Here is a 14,749-nt window from a genome sequence, read left to right on the forward strand (position 1 = left end):
AGTGATTCGGACGAGGACTTGCTTGGTTACGACAGGAAGTTCATCATCGGTGTCACGTTCTCCAGTCCGTCGATGGCGAGGAACATGAACTGGAGAGTTTGTGAAGACTATACCCATGGCGATCACCAGGCGATCCGGTATAGTGTTGGAACACGAACGCCGACGGTACGACGGGAGATAAGGTCTAGTTGGCGAAGATGGAAGACGAAGTACTTCGATAAGGATCTTTTTATCGAAGCACTTCGAGCGGACCGCGGCGCTACAAACCTTGACGCAGACCAGATGACAGAAACGCTAGCGAGGGCTTGCGATGCGACGATGCCGAGGAAATTAGAGCTAATCAATCCAAATCAGCAAGTCCAACTGCTTCAAGGAGAAGTGCCGAGAAGCTGACGCTAATCCTTACGGCAACGCTTATCGCGTCGTGACAAAGAAGATCAGAGGTCAAGCGACGTCAGCCAAAATATGTCCGGACAAGCTAAAGATCATCGTGGACGGCCTTTTCCCACAGCATGGTTCTACGACGTGGCCGCGTACGCCGTACGAAGATGAAGACCGAGTAACCACTGCAGGTATGCAAGTCTCCAATGACGAGCTATCATCAGTGGCGAAAGGTTTGAAGATGAAGAAAGCTCCGGATCCGGATGGAATCCCAAATGTGGATTCAGAAATCCGCGATTTTGGTGTTTCCGGACCTGTTCTGGATGGTGCTGCAGAAGTGTTTAGTAGATGATGATTTTCCGGGTACGTGGAAGATCCAGAAACTGTATAAGCCCATATGACTGCTAGATACACTGGGGAAGCTTCTGGAAAGGTGTAGCGTACCATATTACCATTATTTTAATAAACCCCATAACCATAAACAGAACAATCACATACCAAGCCATCCTAGCACCGAATCAATCATCGAGCATAGAGATGCATGTTATGCAATTTAAAACGGCACATATGGAAGTCATTCACCATCAAGCTACATTGCTTTATCGCCTCTTTCTTTACCTCCGCTTGTGAGGTCCGGAGCCGATAGCATGTAGTTCGAAGGAATCAAATTACAAAGCCAAGCCAAATTGACTACGGCAATAACCGATATTGCTGAGGGCGCAAGGATGAGCACTTTGGGTTTATTTGTCACTCCCGTTGTCTCACACGACGCAACAAGTTACCTCCTATCATTGTAAACATATAAATATCAGTAATTCAATAAAGAAGGTGAGACCAATTCTGACTTTTGAGCTCGACGCTTCTGGGTCCAACCCTTAAGCCATTCGACAACTCAAAGAAACTGTTTTCTCTTGCGACCCAACTGGTGGACACCAGTATGGCCATCGCATGCCTTTAGAGAAAGCCCCTGAGGTCTAGTAATGTATTTATGGTTTAAAATCGTGGTGTTAAAACAAGTAGTTTATAAAGGGTTATCCTTAATAGGCTTACACAGTTCACGGAGGGTGAGATTGGCTTATCGAAAAAGCAGTTCGGATACCATAAAGGCAATCAATGGCAGGACAGTCATTGAAGATGCAGAGAGAACGTCCAAGAAGAAGATGAGGGGCAATCGGTTCTGCGCGGTAGTGACGAGTGACGTCGAAAGCGGCGAAAACGTGACAGTTGGGAGGCCATCGCCGCAGCGCAGCATGCAATGAGAATCCCCGACTTCCTGTGTAAGATCCTTAGGAGCTACTTTCTGAACCGGATTCTGTTTTAAGACACGAACTCGGGGCAGAAGTCGATCAGGGTGACGGCGGGCGTTCGACAAGGGTCCATACTAGGCCCAACCTTATGGAATATGATGTACAACGGTGTGCTGACGCTGAAGTTGTCCAAAGGAGTAAAGATTTAGGTGGAGGAGGTGAAAATGCTGGTGGCGACCGACGCAGTAGAAACCTGGATAAATGGAGTCAAGGTGCAGCTGGCTCACCACAAAACGGAAGATGCAGATTACTATCGGAGGGCATGACATCCCGTCGGTGCAGACTGTGAGAAATTTAGGTGTGATGATTGATGACCGGTTGAACTTCAACACCCACGTGGACTATTCCTGTGAAAAGGCGGCTAACATGATCAGTGCGTTTGCAAGGATCATGCCGAACGTCGGCGGTCCGAAAGGCAGTAATAGGCGTTTTCTGGCGACAGTATCATCCTCGATACTAGGGTACGGAGTTCCAGCCTGGGGACCTGCGCTCAAGACGAAATGTAACCAGAGTTTTGTTTATTGGCCATTCGAGTCACGAGTGCGTACCGAGCCATTTCGTAGGAGGCAGTTTGCGTTATCGCAGGGATGATTCCAATCTGCATAAACCTAGCAAAGGATATCGAGTGCTACCAATGGATAGATACCAGACATAGGAAGGCGGTGAGACTGGAGTCTATGGTGAAATGTCAACAGGAGTGGGACAATGCGGATAATGGAAGGTGGACCCATCGGCTCATCCCCATTGTGTCGACGTGGGTGAACAGGGAGCATGGAGAGGTGAACTGTATAAAAACGTGTATCAACGTAGAGGAGACACCAGAGCACGTGGTATTCGACTGCCCGAGGTTCGCGGAGTCACGTAGAAGAATTCCTGCCATAAGAGCAAACAATATTGCAGAGTGAATGTGTCGCGATGAAGGTGCGTGGAATGCGGTAAGCAGAGTCGTGACGCAAATACTGTCAGAGCTGCAGCGTCGATCGAGGGACCAGCAAACAAGCGTCGATTTGGAGCACAGTACCCAGTGTTTAGTCTCGGGGGCGTCGGGCCGCCGAGCAGTGTTTTGTCTCAGTGAGCAGTGTTTAGTCTCGGGGGCGTCGGGCCGCCAGCGAACCGGAAGTCTTTTGCCAACCGGAACCGCCGAACGGACCTCGGCACTCGAATCGCCAACCTGTCGAAGAAAGAAGAAGAAGTAAGAGCTTCGGGTATGTAGGGCACCGCCAGTGTGGATGTCATCCACCACCGGAACTGTCGGACCACCCCTGCAACCCGAAGACACTTCATATACTAAATGATAATAAGTAAACCGTCTAAGACGAATTAAGTACTGTCCATTTAATTCCACCAGTTAATTTTCGTTATCTTTGCAGATAAGTATTTCGACCACAACTGTGTGGTCGTCTTCAGTGTCTTGTACTTGACTCGTTGAAACCATTAAGTCGAGTCAAGTACAAGACACTGAAGACGACCACACAGTTGTGGTCGAAATACGTATCTGCAAAGATAACGAAAATTAACTGGTGGAATTAAATGGACAGTACTTAATTCGTCTTAGACGGTTTAATATATTCCACTAAAAGAGCTTAATATATTTTTCTGATAATAAGTGTTATTGTCATTGAGTATGTTAAGTTATACTAGCGTTTCACGATGTAAATATTGGACATCGAGCAATGTAACATAGCCCTAGAAGTCCGCCATACAACACATTTCGGAATTCCGCCTCTGGAATTAGTTATTGGCTGAATACTTAATGAAAATGAAATGATAAGTTCAATCTATGCTAAAGATTTGCAACCTGTATTAAAATCGATTTCTAATTATTGGGGCGCTCAATCAAGATGCGGTTTTCGCTATGTGAAAGCTCTTGAGTATTCCTTTCAGCTATGTAGGTTTTCTTTGAACCATCGCTTAATGGGGAAGAATAATGAAAAGGTAAATTTCCCCATACTGATTAGCATGTAAACTTGAAACGGCTTCTGCTAAATCAGGCCAGGCTCTAACCCAAAATGTCTGACAATAACCCGGTGAGAATGGTTCTCGATAGCGAACAAGGGGAATGATAAAGTGGAAGACAATTTGCAGACTTCCATAGGCTGCATCCAGTAAAGTACAACTACAACTTTGTTATAATGGAAAGATAAAAAAGCAATAAATATTATTTATCCCATAAGCATTTTTTATTTATCCCACAGTTTTTTTTGTTGTTTTGAATAGTTTAACCTCAATTTCAAAAATTTTTGCTCGTTATATCTATTTGTAATTTTAACATACAATGTTATTAAAAAATGGAAAGGAAAAAAGTCTGTTCTACTGTAATAAGTTATATCAAATGTGCGTCAAAGGTTCTATATTTAGGTTCGTAGAAAATGGTACTAACCTTCTGCTTTTACATATCGTTTGGTTTCTATTTGGTTGGTAAGCTTACGGGAAGATAGTACGTTTGCTAGTTTTCGTAAAAAATCCTAATGTATATGATGGAAGAATGTAAAAAGTCCTAGAACGAGAGTTGCACATTTCCAATATTTCCAATAGATTGTTCTTTTTTGTATTAAATAGTTTATGGACTAGACTCTTGATAAACTTTTATTTTCTTTAATACAAAACAGTAACTGATGGGTGTGTATTCAACTGTTGATAGATGCTGGTTTTCACTCTTCAACATAATTATTAACTTTTGTTCAGTAGGCTCGGAGGAAAGATTTTGTTTCATGTATTTTGGTTTATGTTGCCCTGGTTTGTATAAAGTCATCAATTGCATTGAAAATGTAATACTAGTGTCTAATGTTTTCTGAGTGGAACTTTGATTGCTCTAATGTGTTAGCCCAAGATTCTTTATCATATATTATAGAGTATATTTAGTTTATGTTCATACTACGCACATAAAACAGCGTTATAAAATTGGGACAAGACCTTTATCATCGTCTCGAGAGCTTAATTATATATAACAAGCTCTTAGTCTGAACTTAGTATATATCACCCCTTTAGACACGGTTTGCGAGTAAATCTAAGTGCTTATTTCCGTTTATTATATTTGCTACAACGGCGTGAACGAAGCTCAGCAATGGTATTTTTCTCTGATTGGAATATTGGCACTTTATTAAAAATTTGTAAAATTTGAAGAAAATGGAAACAATGAATTAAAATATTTTTGTCGAATTCTAACATGTCCAAATGTAATGTTCGTCATTAAAACCATTAAATGTGTGAAGATGTTGTTTACTGAAGTATGCTGTTTTTTTTTTGCTATTTTGATTCATCGATTGCTTATTTTCGTTGACAAACTCAAAGCGAAAAGGAGTAGATGAAAGTAATGATGATACATATACGGCTGACACCACAAACGAGCGGCAAGTGTGAAATATATAGAAACTGACGATTAGCAGAGGACCAGAAGGAACAAGCATTGTTGAAATCGTTGTTATTCTGCCTAACGTCTACCCAGGAACGGCTTGGATAGTGACGTTTTCAATTTGGACGAAGTATTGGCTTGCGAGAGATATACGTGAAGAGTTTTAGCGTGCTTTTGTATGAATCTCTGAAAATAAGCCACGAATCAATAGAACTGTTTACGCTTGCCGAACAGCTTATTAGCTGGTTGAAATCGCTATAATTTCTGCCTATCTTGGTACATTGATCACCACGTCACTATCCAAGTCTTCCTTGGGTGGACGTTAGGCAGAATGTCCCAGAGAAGAATAACAGTGATTTCGACAATGCTTGTTCTTACATATCGGTCCTCTGCTAATCTTCAGTTTCTATTAATTTTACACTTGCCGCTCGCTTGCGGTGTCAATCGAATCTTCATTTTTTTATCTACTCCCTTTCACTTTGAGTAGTATAATTTTCACCGAAAAAATCAATAAATTAATTTCGATAAAGTCACACGTTGATCAAAACGATCCTAATTTTTTATTGGTTTAATTGAAGCGGTGATCAATGCAATAAAGAAATCAAGCCTTAAGAGAAAATTGGGAAAGAGCTGCCTAGTATGGAGAAGTAGGAGGATCAAAACATGTAGCAAACGTAAGAGCAAATTCATTCAGTTGGTGCAACTAATAGATGGATATTTGAGTTTTCGAAATGTCACTTCAATCTGACAAAATGGTGCACACCAAATACACCGGCGTGAATATTGATTGTTAAAAATTGTGAAAAATAAAAGAGCAAATTTCAACTGTGTAGCACATATCTGTACACAATCATGACGCTATTATTAAATGTACCGGTCTTACCGTGTCTAGAGGGATTAACGTAGATTTACGGTGACGAGTGCCGAATGACGGAATGAATTTCAAAATAGAGGACAAGTTACTTGCGCTATAAATTTATGATTAGAGGAAGTCTATTTTATGCAAAAAGAATTCTGCAGAGATCATTCACTTTGATATTGACAACTGATACTGATTCAGTTTGCTAACATTAACATTTTTGTGTTTCCTATTTTTTCCAAATAATATCACATACCTATCTCTATATTACAGCAATTATAATAAATAATATGATAACTTTCTTGATGGTTTAAATAGTTTGAGTACTGAAGATGTAGCAACAATGACTTCTACTTTAACAAATAACTTATTTAACTGTTCATAGCTCGGCAACAGAAACAATTTCTAACATTAAAGCCATACCTTTAGGAAACAGCGAGTAACTTATTCTCCTTAAAACAAGAATGCGAAGGAATCTTATCATAACATATTTACAGTTCTTTTTTGTTTGAGTCGTTAGCTTTTTCAGGTTCTGATCCTGAAAACTCTTTCTCCATCGGAGAGTTACTAAATGATTTCCGCTTCATACTGGCGTTGGAATCGGCGTTAATATTGTTACACTTGGCGGGCTTCCCATCTGGTGCGGTTGCCGTTGATCCTCCTGATGGTACCAAATTATTCGGAAATAACAGCTGAGTATTGGCGTTCAGCAGGTGCTTGTGCTTCTCCCTCAGTGCTTCAATGTTGCCGTGAGCTATCCAGAAGCGCCGGGCCGTCAGCATGCAGACATCCTTCACGTACAAAACACATTCGAACAGCTTGTGAAGCACTCCGTTTACCGTGTCGTAATCATTTGGAATGATGCCATCGACAGAACTCTCGAAATAGCTGAACATGGGAAACCAGATGCGCGTACGGTTGGAGTCATGAGACATAAGAGCCTGGAAGTAGAATGAATAAATGAATAGTTAGTATAGAGTTGAATAACTTTAGTTATCGGAAGTGAGGTTCGCTGAGATACTGCTGCCTTCAAGCTTTCAAGTTCTTCCAAAGATATTGACTACATGCCGAATTACCATTTATTCAATCTTATTCAATTAAAAAAAACACTATAATAAAAGAAAAGAAATCATTCCTATTTTAAAGTAACAATCACGAATATTCTTGTAGTAAGGAAAATCAAGAAACCTCTGCACCAGAACTTACATGCACCCATATTATTATTTACGTTCGAATGCTCTTTCGAACGAAAGTTGAAGCGCATTTTTAACAGTTTTTAAAGTTATATCATCTAGTTCTTCAATCATTTTTCTGTGCACTTCTTATTTTTTCAGTCATTCGTAATTTAGTTTGTTTTAATGTCTAGCCATTTATGTCTTTTGGAACCTTCCGAAGCGGTTTTCTCGAATCACACGAAACATGCTCTCTAAAATTGTATGACTGGGTAGGTTGATCGCCAAATTGAATTCTATTTCTACATGATTTACATTTTTTCAATTTTGAACTTATCCTCAACGTTTACATTTTAATTACCATGTGATTTTTCTTTAAATTATTTTGTTTTTGACCCTTCCTTCGGAAGTGTCTATAATTTCACTTTGTATGCGTTACGCAGGCGTGTTATGTATTAATCTATCAATAAACCTCTTGAATTATGAAATAAAATGTATGGCAATTGAAACAAATTCACTTTAATATTGAAAATATAATTACAACAAGTGATATGATATGAAAATATGCTTATTTTTCGGATTTGTTTCAAAGAAACAATTGATTTTAATTGAGGAACAGATAGAAGCATGTACCACAAAACCTTCCCAGAAAAGCAAAAACGTAAAAATTTGAAGGGATTTCAAAAATTTATTTAGTGAAAGCTAGTTAATAAATGTGAGCATGTTTTGAGATACTAATAGACTACTTATATGCATGTATGTGTGCGTATGTGTGCAAATTCTAAAATTTACTACCATATAAATCTCGCTCATTTTTAAGGTATTAAACACCATTAGGCAGCCATAAGGCAAAATATATGTTATTATTGAACGCTATTGAGTTTCGTTTAGATCAATGACTGATTAAGTTAGTTCTGGATTAATTAATATCAAGGTCTCTGGAAATTACGAGTATACATGCTGCCAGCGTTACGATAGTTTCTAACCAACCATGTTACCACATGTTACAATAGCTATTCAATCCGACGAGCGCCTGATAGATAGGCAACCTGACGTACAGTGCAGAATCATTCGTTTTGTTGTCACTCAACCCATGGAATCCGCCTTTTGGTAGGCAATTAATTTGTCATTTACACTTTCAATCGCCGTGGGAGGTTGAGTAGTTTTATCTCGTTTTAAATACTGGAGTCTGAAAATATTTCCTTTTTATTAAGGAAGGGTCAAAATCTCACTGTAGGTGGATTAATCTGGGTTTTTTTTCAAACAAGTTGCGAAGAGCTGGGTAAAAACAGAATCCTGTGTAGATATAAGATTGGCTTGGCACACATTCATTCCCTTTGAAGCGATTCGCCAGTCGTACAAAGATAATGTGCAGCAGGGCAGCAGGGACTATGTCCAAGGGCTTGACGACCCCTCCCCAGGCCATCTGCGAGTTGTGGGGCTTGCCTAGGATGTGGTGGGGTTTGACCGTGGGCCCTGTTAAACCTCTATAAAAAGCTGCATGTATCCGCAAGTAGGGCCCAACGAAGCGACCGTGTGCCGCTCAAAGCGCACAAGCCCAAGTCCTGGTGTTAGGTGGGACGCTAAACAGCCCTGACACGACGGCCCTCCGACGAGACAGGAGGTTTGCGCTGGCCCAATAAGCCGCCTAGAAAACCAATCATTACGAACAATATAAGAGATAATGCGACTCGATATAATCGGCAAAGACCTAGGCGACGAATACAGGATCACGATTGGAAGCTTGGAACATGGAATTGCAAGTCGCTAGGTTTCGCAGGTTGCGACAGGATGATCTACGATGAATTACATCCCCGCAACTTCGACGTCGTGGCGCTGCAGGAGATTTGCTGGACAGGACAGAAAGTGTGGAAAAGCGGGCATCGAGCGGCTACCTTCTACCAAAGCTGTGGCACCACCAACGAGCTGGGAACCGGCTTCATAGTGCTGGGTAAGATGCGCCAACGCGTGATTGGGTGGCAGCCAATCAACGCAAGGATGTGCAAGCCGAGGATGAAAGGCCGTTTCTTCAACTATAGCATCATCAACGTGCACTGCCCACACGAAGGGAGACCCGACGACGAGAAAGAAGCGTTCTACGCACAGCTGGAGCAGACATACGATGGATGCCCACTGCGGGACGTCAAAATCGTCATCGGTGACATGAACGCACAGGTAGGAAGGGAGGAAATGGATAGACCGGTCATCGGACCGGATAGTCTGCACACCGTATCGAATGACAACGGCCAACGATGCATAAACTTCGCAGCCTCCCGCGGAATGGTAGTCCGAAGCACCTTCTTTCCCCGCAAAAATATCCACAAGGCCACATGGAGATCACCTAACCAAGAAACGGAAAACCAAATCGACCACGTTCTAATCGACGGTAAATTCTTCTCCGACATCACGAACGTCCGCACTTACCGCAGTGCGAATATTGAATCCGACCACTACCTCGTTGCAGTATGCCTGCGCTTCAAAACTCTCGACGGTGTACAACACGCGTCGAAGTCGGACGCCGCGGCTTAACATTGGGCGGCTACAAGATGATAGACTAGCCCAAGAATACGCGCAGCAGCTGGAAGTGGCACTTCCAACGGAAGAGCAGCTAGGCGCAGCGTCTCTTGAAGATGGCTGGAGAGATATTCGATCCGCCATTGGTAGCACCGCAACCGCTGCACTTGGCACGGTGCCCCCGGATCAGAGAAACGACTGGTATGACGGCGAATGTGAGCAGTTAGTAGAAGAGAAGAATGCAGCATGGGCGAGATTGCTGCAACACCGCACGAGGGCGATCGAGGCACGATATAAACAGGCGCGGAACAGACAAAACTCGATTTTCCGGAGGAAAAAGCGCCAGCAGGAAGATCGAGACCGTGAAGAAACGGAGCAACTGTACCGCGCTAATAACACACGAAAGTTCTATGAGAAGTTAAACCGTTCACGTAAGGGCCACGTGCCACAGCCTGATATGTGTAAGGACATAAACGGGAACCTTCTTACGAACGAGCGTGAGGTGATCCAAAGGTGGCGGCAGCACTACGAAGAACACCTGAATGGCGATGTGGCAGACGAAGATGGCGGTATGGTGATGGACCTGGGAGAACGCGCGCAGGACATAATTCTACTGGCTCCGGATCTCCAGGAAATCCAGGAGGAGATTGGCCGGCTGAAGAACAACAAAGCCCCTGGGGTTGACCAACTACCAGGAGAGCTATTTAAACACGGTGGTGAGGCACTGGCTAGAGCGCTGCACTGGGTCATTACCAAGATTTGGGAGGAGGAAGTTTTGCCGCAGGAGTGGATGGAAGGTGTCGTGTGTCCCATCTACAAAAAGGGCGATAAGCTAGATTGTAGCAACTACCGCGCAATCACATTGCTGAACGCCGCCTACAAGGTACTCTCCCAAATTTTATGCCGTCGACTAGCACCAACTGCAAGGGAGTTCGTGGGGCAGTACCAGGCGGGTTTTATGGGCGAACGCTCCACCACGGACCAGGTGTTCGCCATTCGCCAAGTACTGCAGAAATGCCGCGAATACAACGTGCCCACACATCATCTATTCATCGACTTCAAAGCCGCATATGATACAATCGATCGGGACCAGCTATGGCAGCTAATGCACGAACACGGTTTTCCGGATAAACTGACACGGTTGATCAAAGCGACGATGGATCGGGTGATGTGCGTAGTTCGAGTTTCAGGGGCATTCTCGATTCCCTTCGAAACCCGCAGAGGGTTACGGCAAGGTGATGGTCTTTCGTGTTTGCTATTCAACATCGCTTTGGAAGGGGTAATACGAAGAGCAGGGATTAACACGAGTGGTACAATTTTCAATAAGTCCGTCCAGCTATTTGGTTTCGCCGACGACATAGATATTATGGCACGTAACTTTGAGAAGATGGAGGAAGCCTACATCAGACTGAAGAGGGAAGCTAAGCGGATCGGACTAGTCATCAACACGTCGAAGACGAAGTACATGATAGGAAGAGGTTCAAGAGAAGACAATGTGAGCCACCCACCACGAGTTTGCATCGGTGGTGACGAAATCGAGGTGGTAGAAGAATTTGTGTACTTGGGCTCACTGGTGACTGCCGAAAATGACACCAGCAGAGAAATTCGGAGACGCATAGTGGCTGGAAATCGTACGTACTTTGGACTCCGCAAGACGCTCCGATCGAATAGAGTTCGCCGCCGTACCAAACTGACAATCTACAAAACGCTAATTAGACCGGTAGTCCTCTACGGACACGAGACCTGGACGATGCTCGTGGAGGACCAACGCGCACTTGGAGTTTTCGAAAGGAAAGTGCTGCGTACCATCTATGGTGGGGTGCAGATGGCGGACGGTACGTGGAGGAGGCGAATGAACCACGAATTGCATCAGCTGTTGGGAGAACCATCCATCGTTCACACCGCGAAAATCGGACGACTGCGATGGGCCGGGCACGTAGCCAGAATGTCGGACAGTAACCCGGTGAAAATGGTTCTCGACAACGATCCGACGGGCACAAGAAGGCGAGGTGCGCAGCGGGCAAGGTGGATCGATCAGGTGGAAGATGACTTGCGGACCCTCCGTAGACTGCGTGGTTGGCGACGTGTAGCCATGGACCGAGCCGAATGGAGAAGACTCTTATATACCGCACAGGCCACTTCGGCCTTAGTCTGATTAAATAAATAATAAATAATACAAAGATAATGTTATCCATTCAACACTGCCGTCGTAACTGATTCAAACAGTATTACATTTGTTTTAAGTATTTTTGGGAATAATTCTGGTGTACACGAAAGTCAAAAGTTATACATATGCATTTTTGTATAATCCTACTGATCTGTAGAAGTAGAGAATTACATATAAGTACCCTCAGCATTCACGCACTTACCTGATTATTAGCCAAAGTATGATAGTAGAGAAACAGCCTGGAAGTAATGTAGAAGGCAACAAACACATCGATTGAGTAATGTTCATGTGCGGCCAGTATGAAAAATATTCCGAACATGTTGAGGAGCCAGGTCAGCGTGTGCAGAAAGTACAAATTACGAGGGGTATCTGCGGGAGAAAGAGATGAATGCACATGAAACGATTAAAATTCAAATCAGCATTATCTAGCCCCAGTCAGTGTCAACTAAAAGTCGGCGAATCCATGCCAAGGTGCTTGCACTGCACCGAGCGGCGGCACTTTTGCTGATCACTTACATTCAGTAATGAAAAAGTTGAGCAATGTCAACGCCACCGTGTGGCCGCTGAACATATAGTCGCCGCACGTCCGCACACCCTGGATCGACATTCCCAAACCGCTCCAGATGGTGTAGGCTCGGCTGATGCGCAGATAGACCATTTCCGTAATCCTCGCACTACTAGAGCTATCGTCGAATTTATGATCGTGCGGGGTACACTCCAGATGCGTTCCCGGTACGCTCAATGACGTAATAAGCATCGTCACGCAACGGAGCAGGAACACGGTGCCGGCTAGCGCAAAAAAGCGCCGTAATAATACCATTCTGCAAAGAGAAGAGACAAAAAAATAGTTCATACAGTGTGTTGTGTATATCTACGTACATAGTGGTATAAAATGAAAGCTTGTCGGTTTACACTGAGATGGTGAATTCGTTTCTGTTTTGGATTGAAATTTGTAGAATAGAAAAATGACCCTGCAAGTATTTGATTTCTTTGTGGGTCATAATTGAAAGCTACCAATAAGAATCAAAATCACAAATACATGCTCTAGAATGCCAATAGAAATTTTGACAAAAAAATGATTTTCATCGGACGACGAAGCTAACAAGTTTTTTTACCACATGCAAGTACATACATGGTCTTATCGATCAAACTTTCTAAATTTTTGCCCATAATAAACATTTTTCCATGGTTCTCCCCTTTGAAATTTTTTTTATGCCAAATGAAACGACGAGATCTGAAATTATTTAAAAAAATATATTTTTTGTTGATTTTTATTTCTTAAAACATTTTAAGATGATGCCAAAATTTTGATAATTACTATGAAACGCTAATGAAAGCAATGCCGATAACTAAAACTCGATAAGTTTGCGCAATGTAATCTCTATATACACATATGTATAAATGAGTTTGCATTACTTTTTTCCACTAATCGATTCGTCTTAAGATCAGCTGTGTTTATATATGGAGGAAGGTGGTCGGTTGTCGGCATCCTTTTGTTCTTAGTTCATAACTTTTGCCCAATTGAACAAAGTATTTAATGATATTTGCATACCTATGGAAGCCTATAGGCATACGGTAAGAACTGCAGTTCCATTGGTGCAAAAATTTGCTTTATTTTATTTATTAGAAAATTTTAAATAATAATTTTGTAAACTGTTGATTTTATGATATTTATATTTAATACTAGCAGACCCGACGAACTTCGTTTCGCTTAAAATTGATTTATGTTCTGCTTAGTTTTCGAGATATGCAGAAATTTCTGTTTCACTTTTATGGGAGCCCTCCTCTCCAAAGGAGGAATGGGTCTCGAACCATCTTAAGTACCTTCCCTGGTCCCAAAACCGTGGGCTTCGTGACCGTGCGGTTAGCGACGTCAATCGTCTAGACGCATGGGCTATGGAGCGTGGGTTCAATTCCCGCCCCTGTAAGGAGGAAACTTTTCGTGATAGAAAAATTCTCCACTGGTCCACTGGGTGGTTATGTGTGCTGTCCGTTGACTAGGTGTTAAGTGTTCAGTCTGTACGACCTATGGTCGAAGACGGTGTCCCTGTCTTTTTCTCTGCATACAAATTTTCACGCCAATTGGTTCAGTAGTCTCGAAGTCTATAAGGTTCAGACAGACAGAAATTGAATTTTTATGTATATAGATGAGTTGAGGGCGTTGGGTTCTTCCACAAATTACATAATGCTAAATTTGGCAATTTTGAACCCCCCTCCCTCTAAAGTTTTACGTAATTTGTAAAAAGCCCCTGAGAATAATTATGTTAATGGTAATGAAGTGCATTATGTATACAAATTTAATTGGGCTTTCAAAAATAATTATTTTTGCAGACTTCGTGGCTAATAACCTGAAATTAGGCAATTAATTTTGATTTGTCTTGATATCTCCCTTCAAAAAGGGGGTGCCGACAACCGACCATGTGTGGGTGCCGACGACCGAAATTAGCAACTAGGAATTTCTGATTTTTTTTATAAGGCGATTATCGATTGTTCCGATTAATCGACAGCAGCTAATCGATTAATCAATAAAATCGTTTTTGTTAATTATCTTGGCTGTGCATATGCACAGCACATGTTTCGAAATGGAAAAATTGATATGAAATTTGCGAAAAAGAATCAACGTGTCTTGGAGGATGCACAGCCAAGATATTTAATAAAAAAATGATTTTCGTACGGCCGAGTTGCCAAATAATATGCAATTAATTGCAATAAAATCGATTATTTTTAGAATATTGGTAAAATTTAAAGTAGGATAGTTTAAAGGGGTTTTTGTATTGTTTTCAAATTAATAATTCTACTAGCTTTATTTTAAACAATTCGGGACATTCTAACAACCTAACTAAAGAGAAAGGATTTTCTCGTCGATTTCACCTGCTTTAAATATAAGTGACAAGGACTTTTTCTGGTGACATTCCCCTTTCCTACAGATAGAGCATATTTTTTAATGCGAATCTAATGTTGATTTCATGGTAGAATAGTCGAATGTCAAGGATCAGA

The 14,749-nt window shown here is 42.2% G+C and overlaps 1 protein-coding gene across 1 annotated transcript in view; it reads right to left on the bottom strand.

Annotated features, from left to right (window-relative positions):
* Window positions 1-3,844: 3,844 nt before the first annotated feature.
* The window catches only part of LOC134211540 (ceramide phosphoethanolamine synthase-like), a 59,387-nt gene continuing 48,482 nt past the window's right edge, over window positions 3,845-14,749 (bottom strand). Inside the window, exons 3-5 of the mRNA XM_062688480.1 lie at window positions 12,269-12,573; window positions 11,955-12,121; window positions 3,845-6,840 (exon numbers count right to left, since the gene is read on the bottom strand). Coding sequence (XP_062544464.1) covers window positions 6,391-6,840; window positions 11,955-12,121; window positions 12,269-12,573 — 922 coding nt within the window. The 3' untranslated portion in view covers window positions 3,845-6,390. The remainder of the gene's footprint in view (window positions 6,841-11,954; window positions 12,122-12,268; window positions 12,574-14,749) is intronic.

This window comes from Armigeres subalbatus, chromosome 2 (genome assembly GCF_024139115.2).
Source record: "Armigeres subalbatus isolate Guangzhou_Male chromosome 2, GZ_Asu_2, whole genome shotgun sequence".
NCBI lineage: Eukaryota > Metazoa > Arthropoda > Insecta > Diptera > Culicidae > Armigeres > Armigeres subalbatus.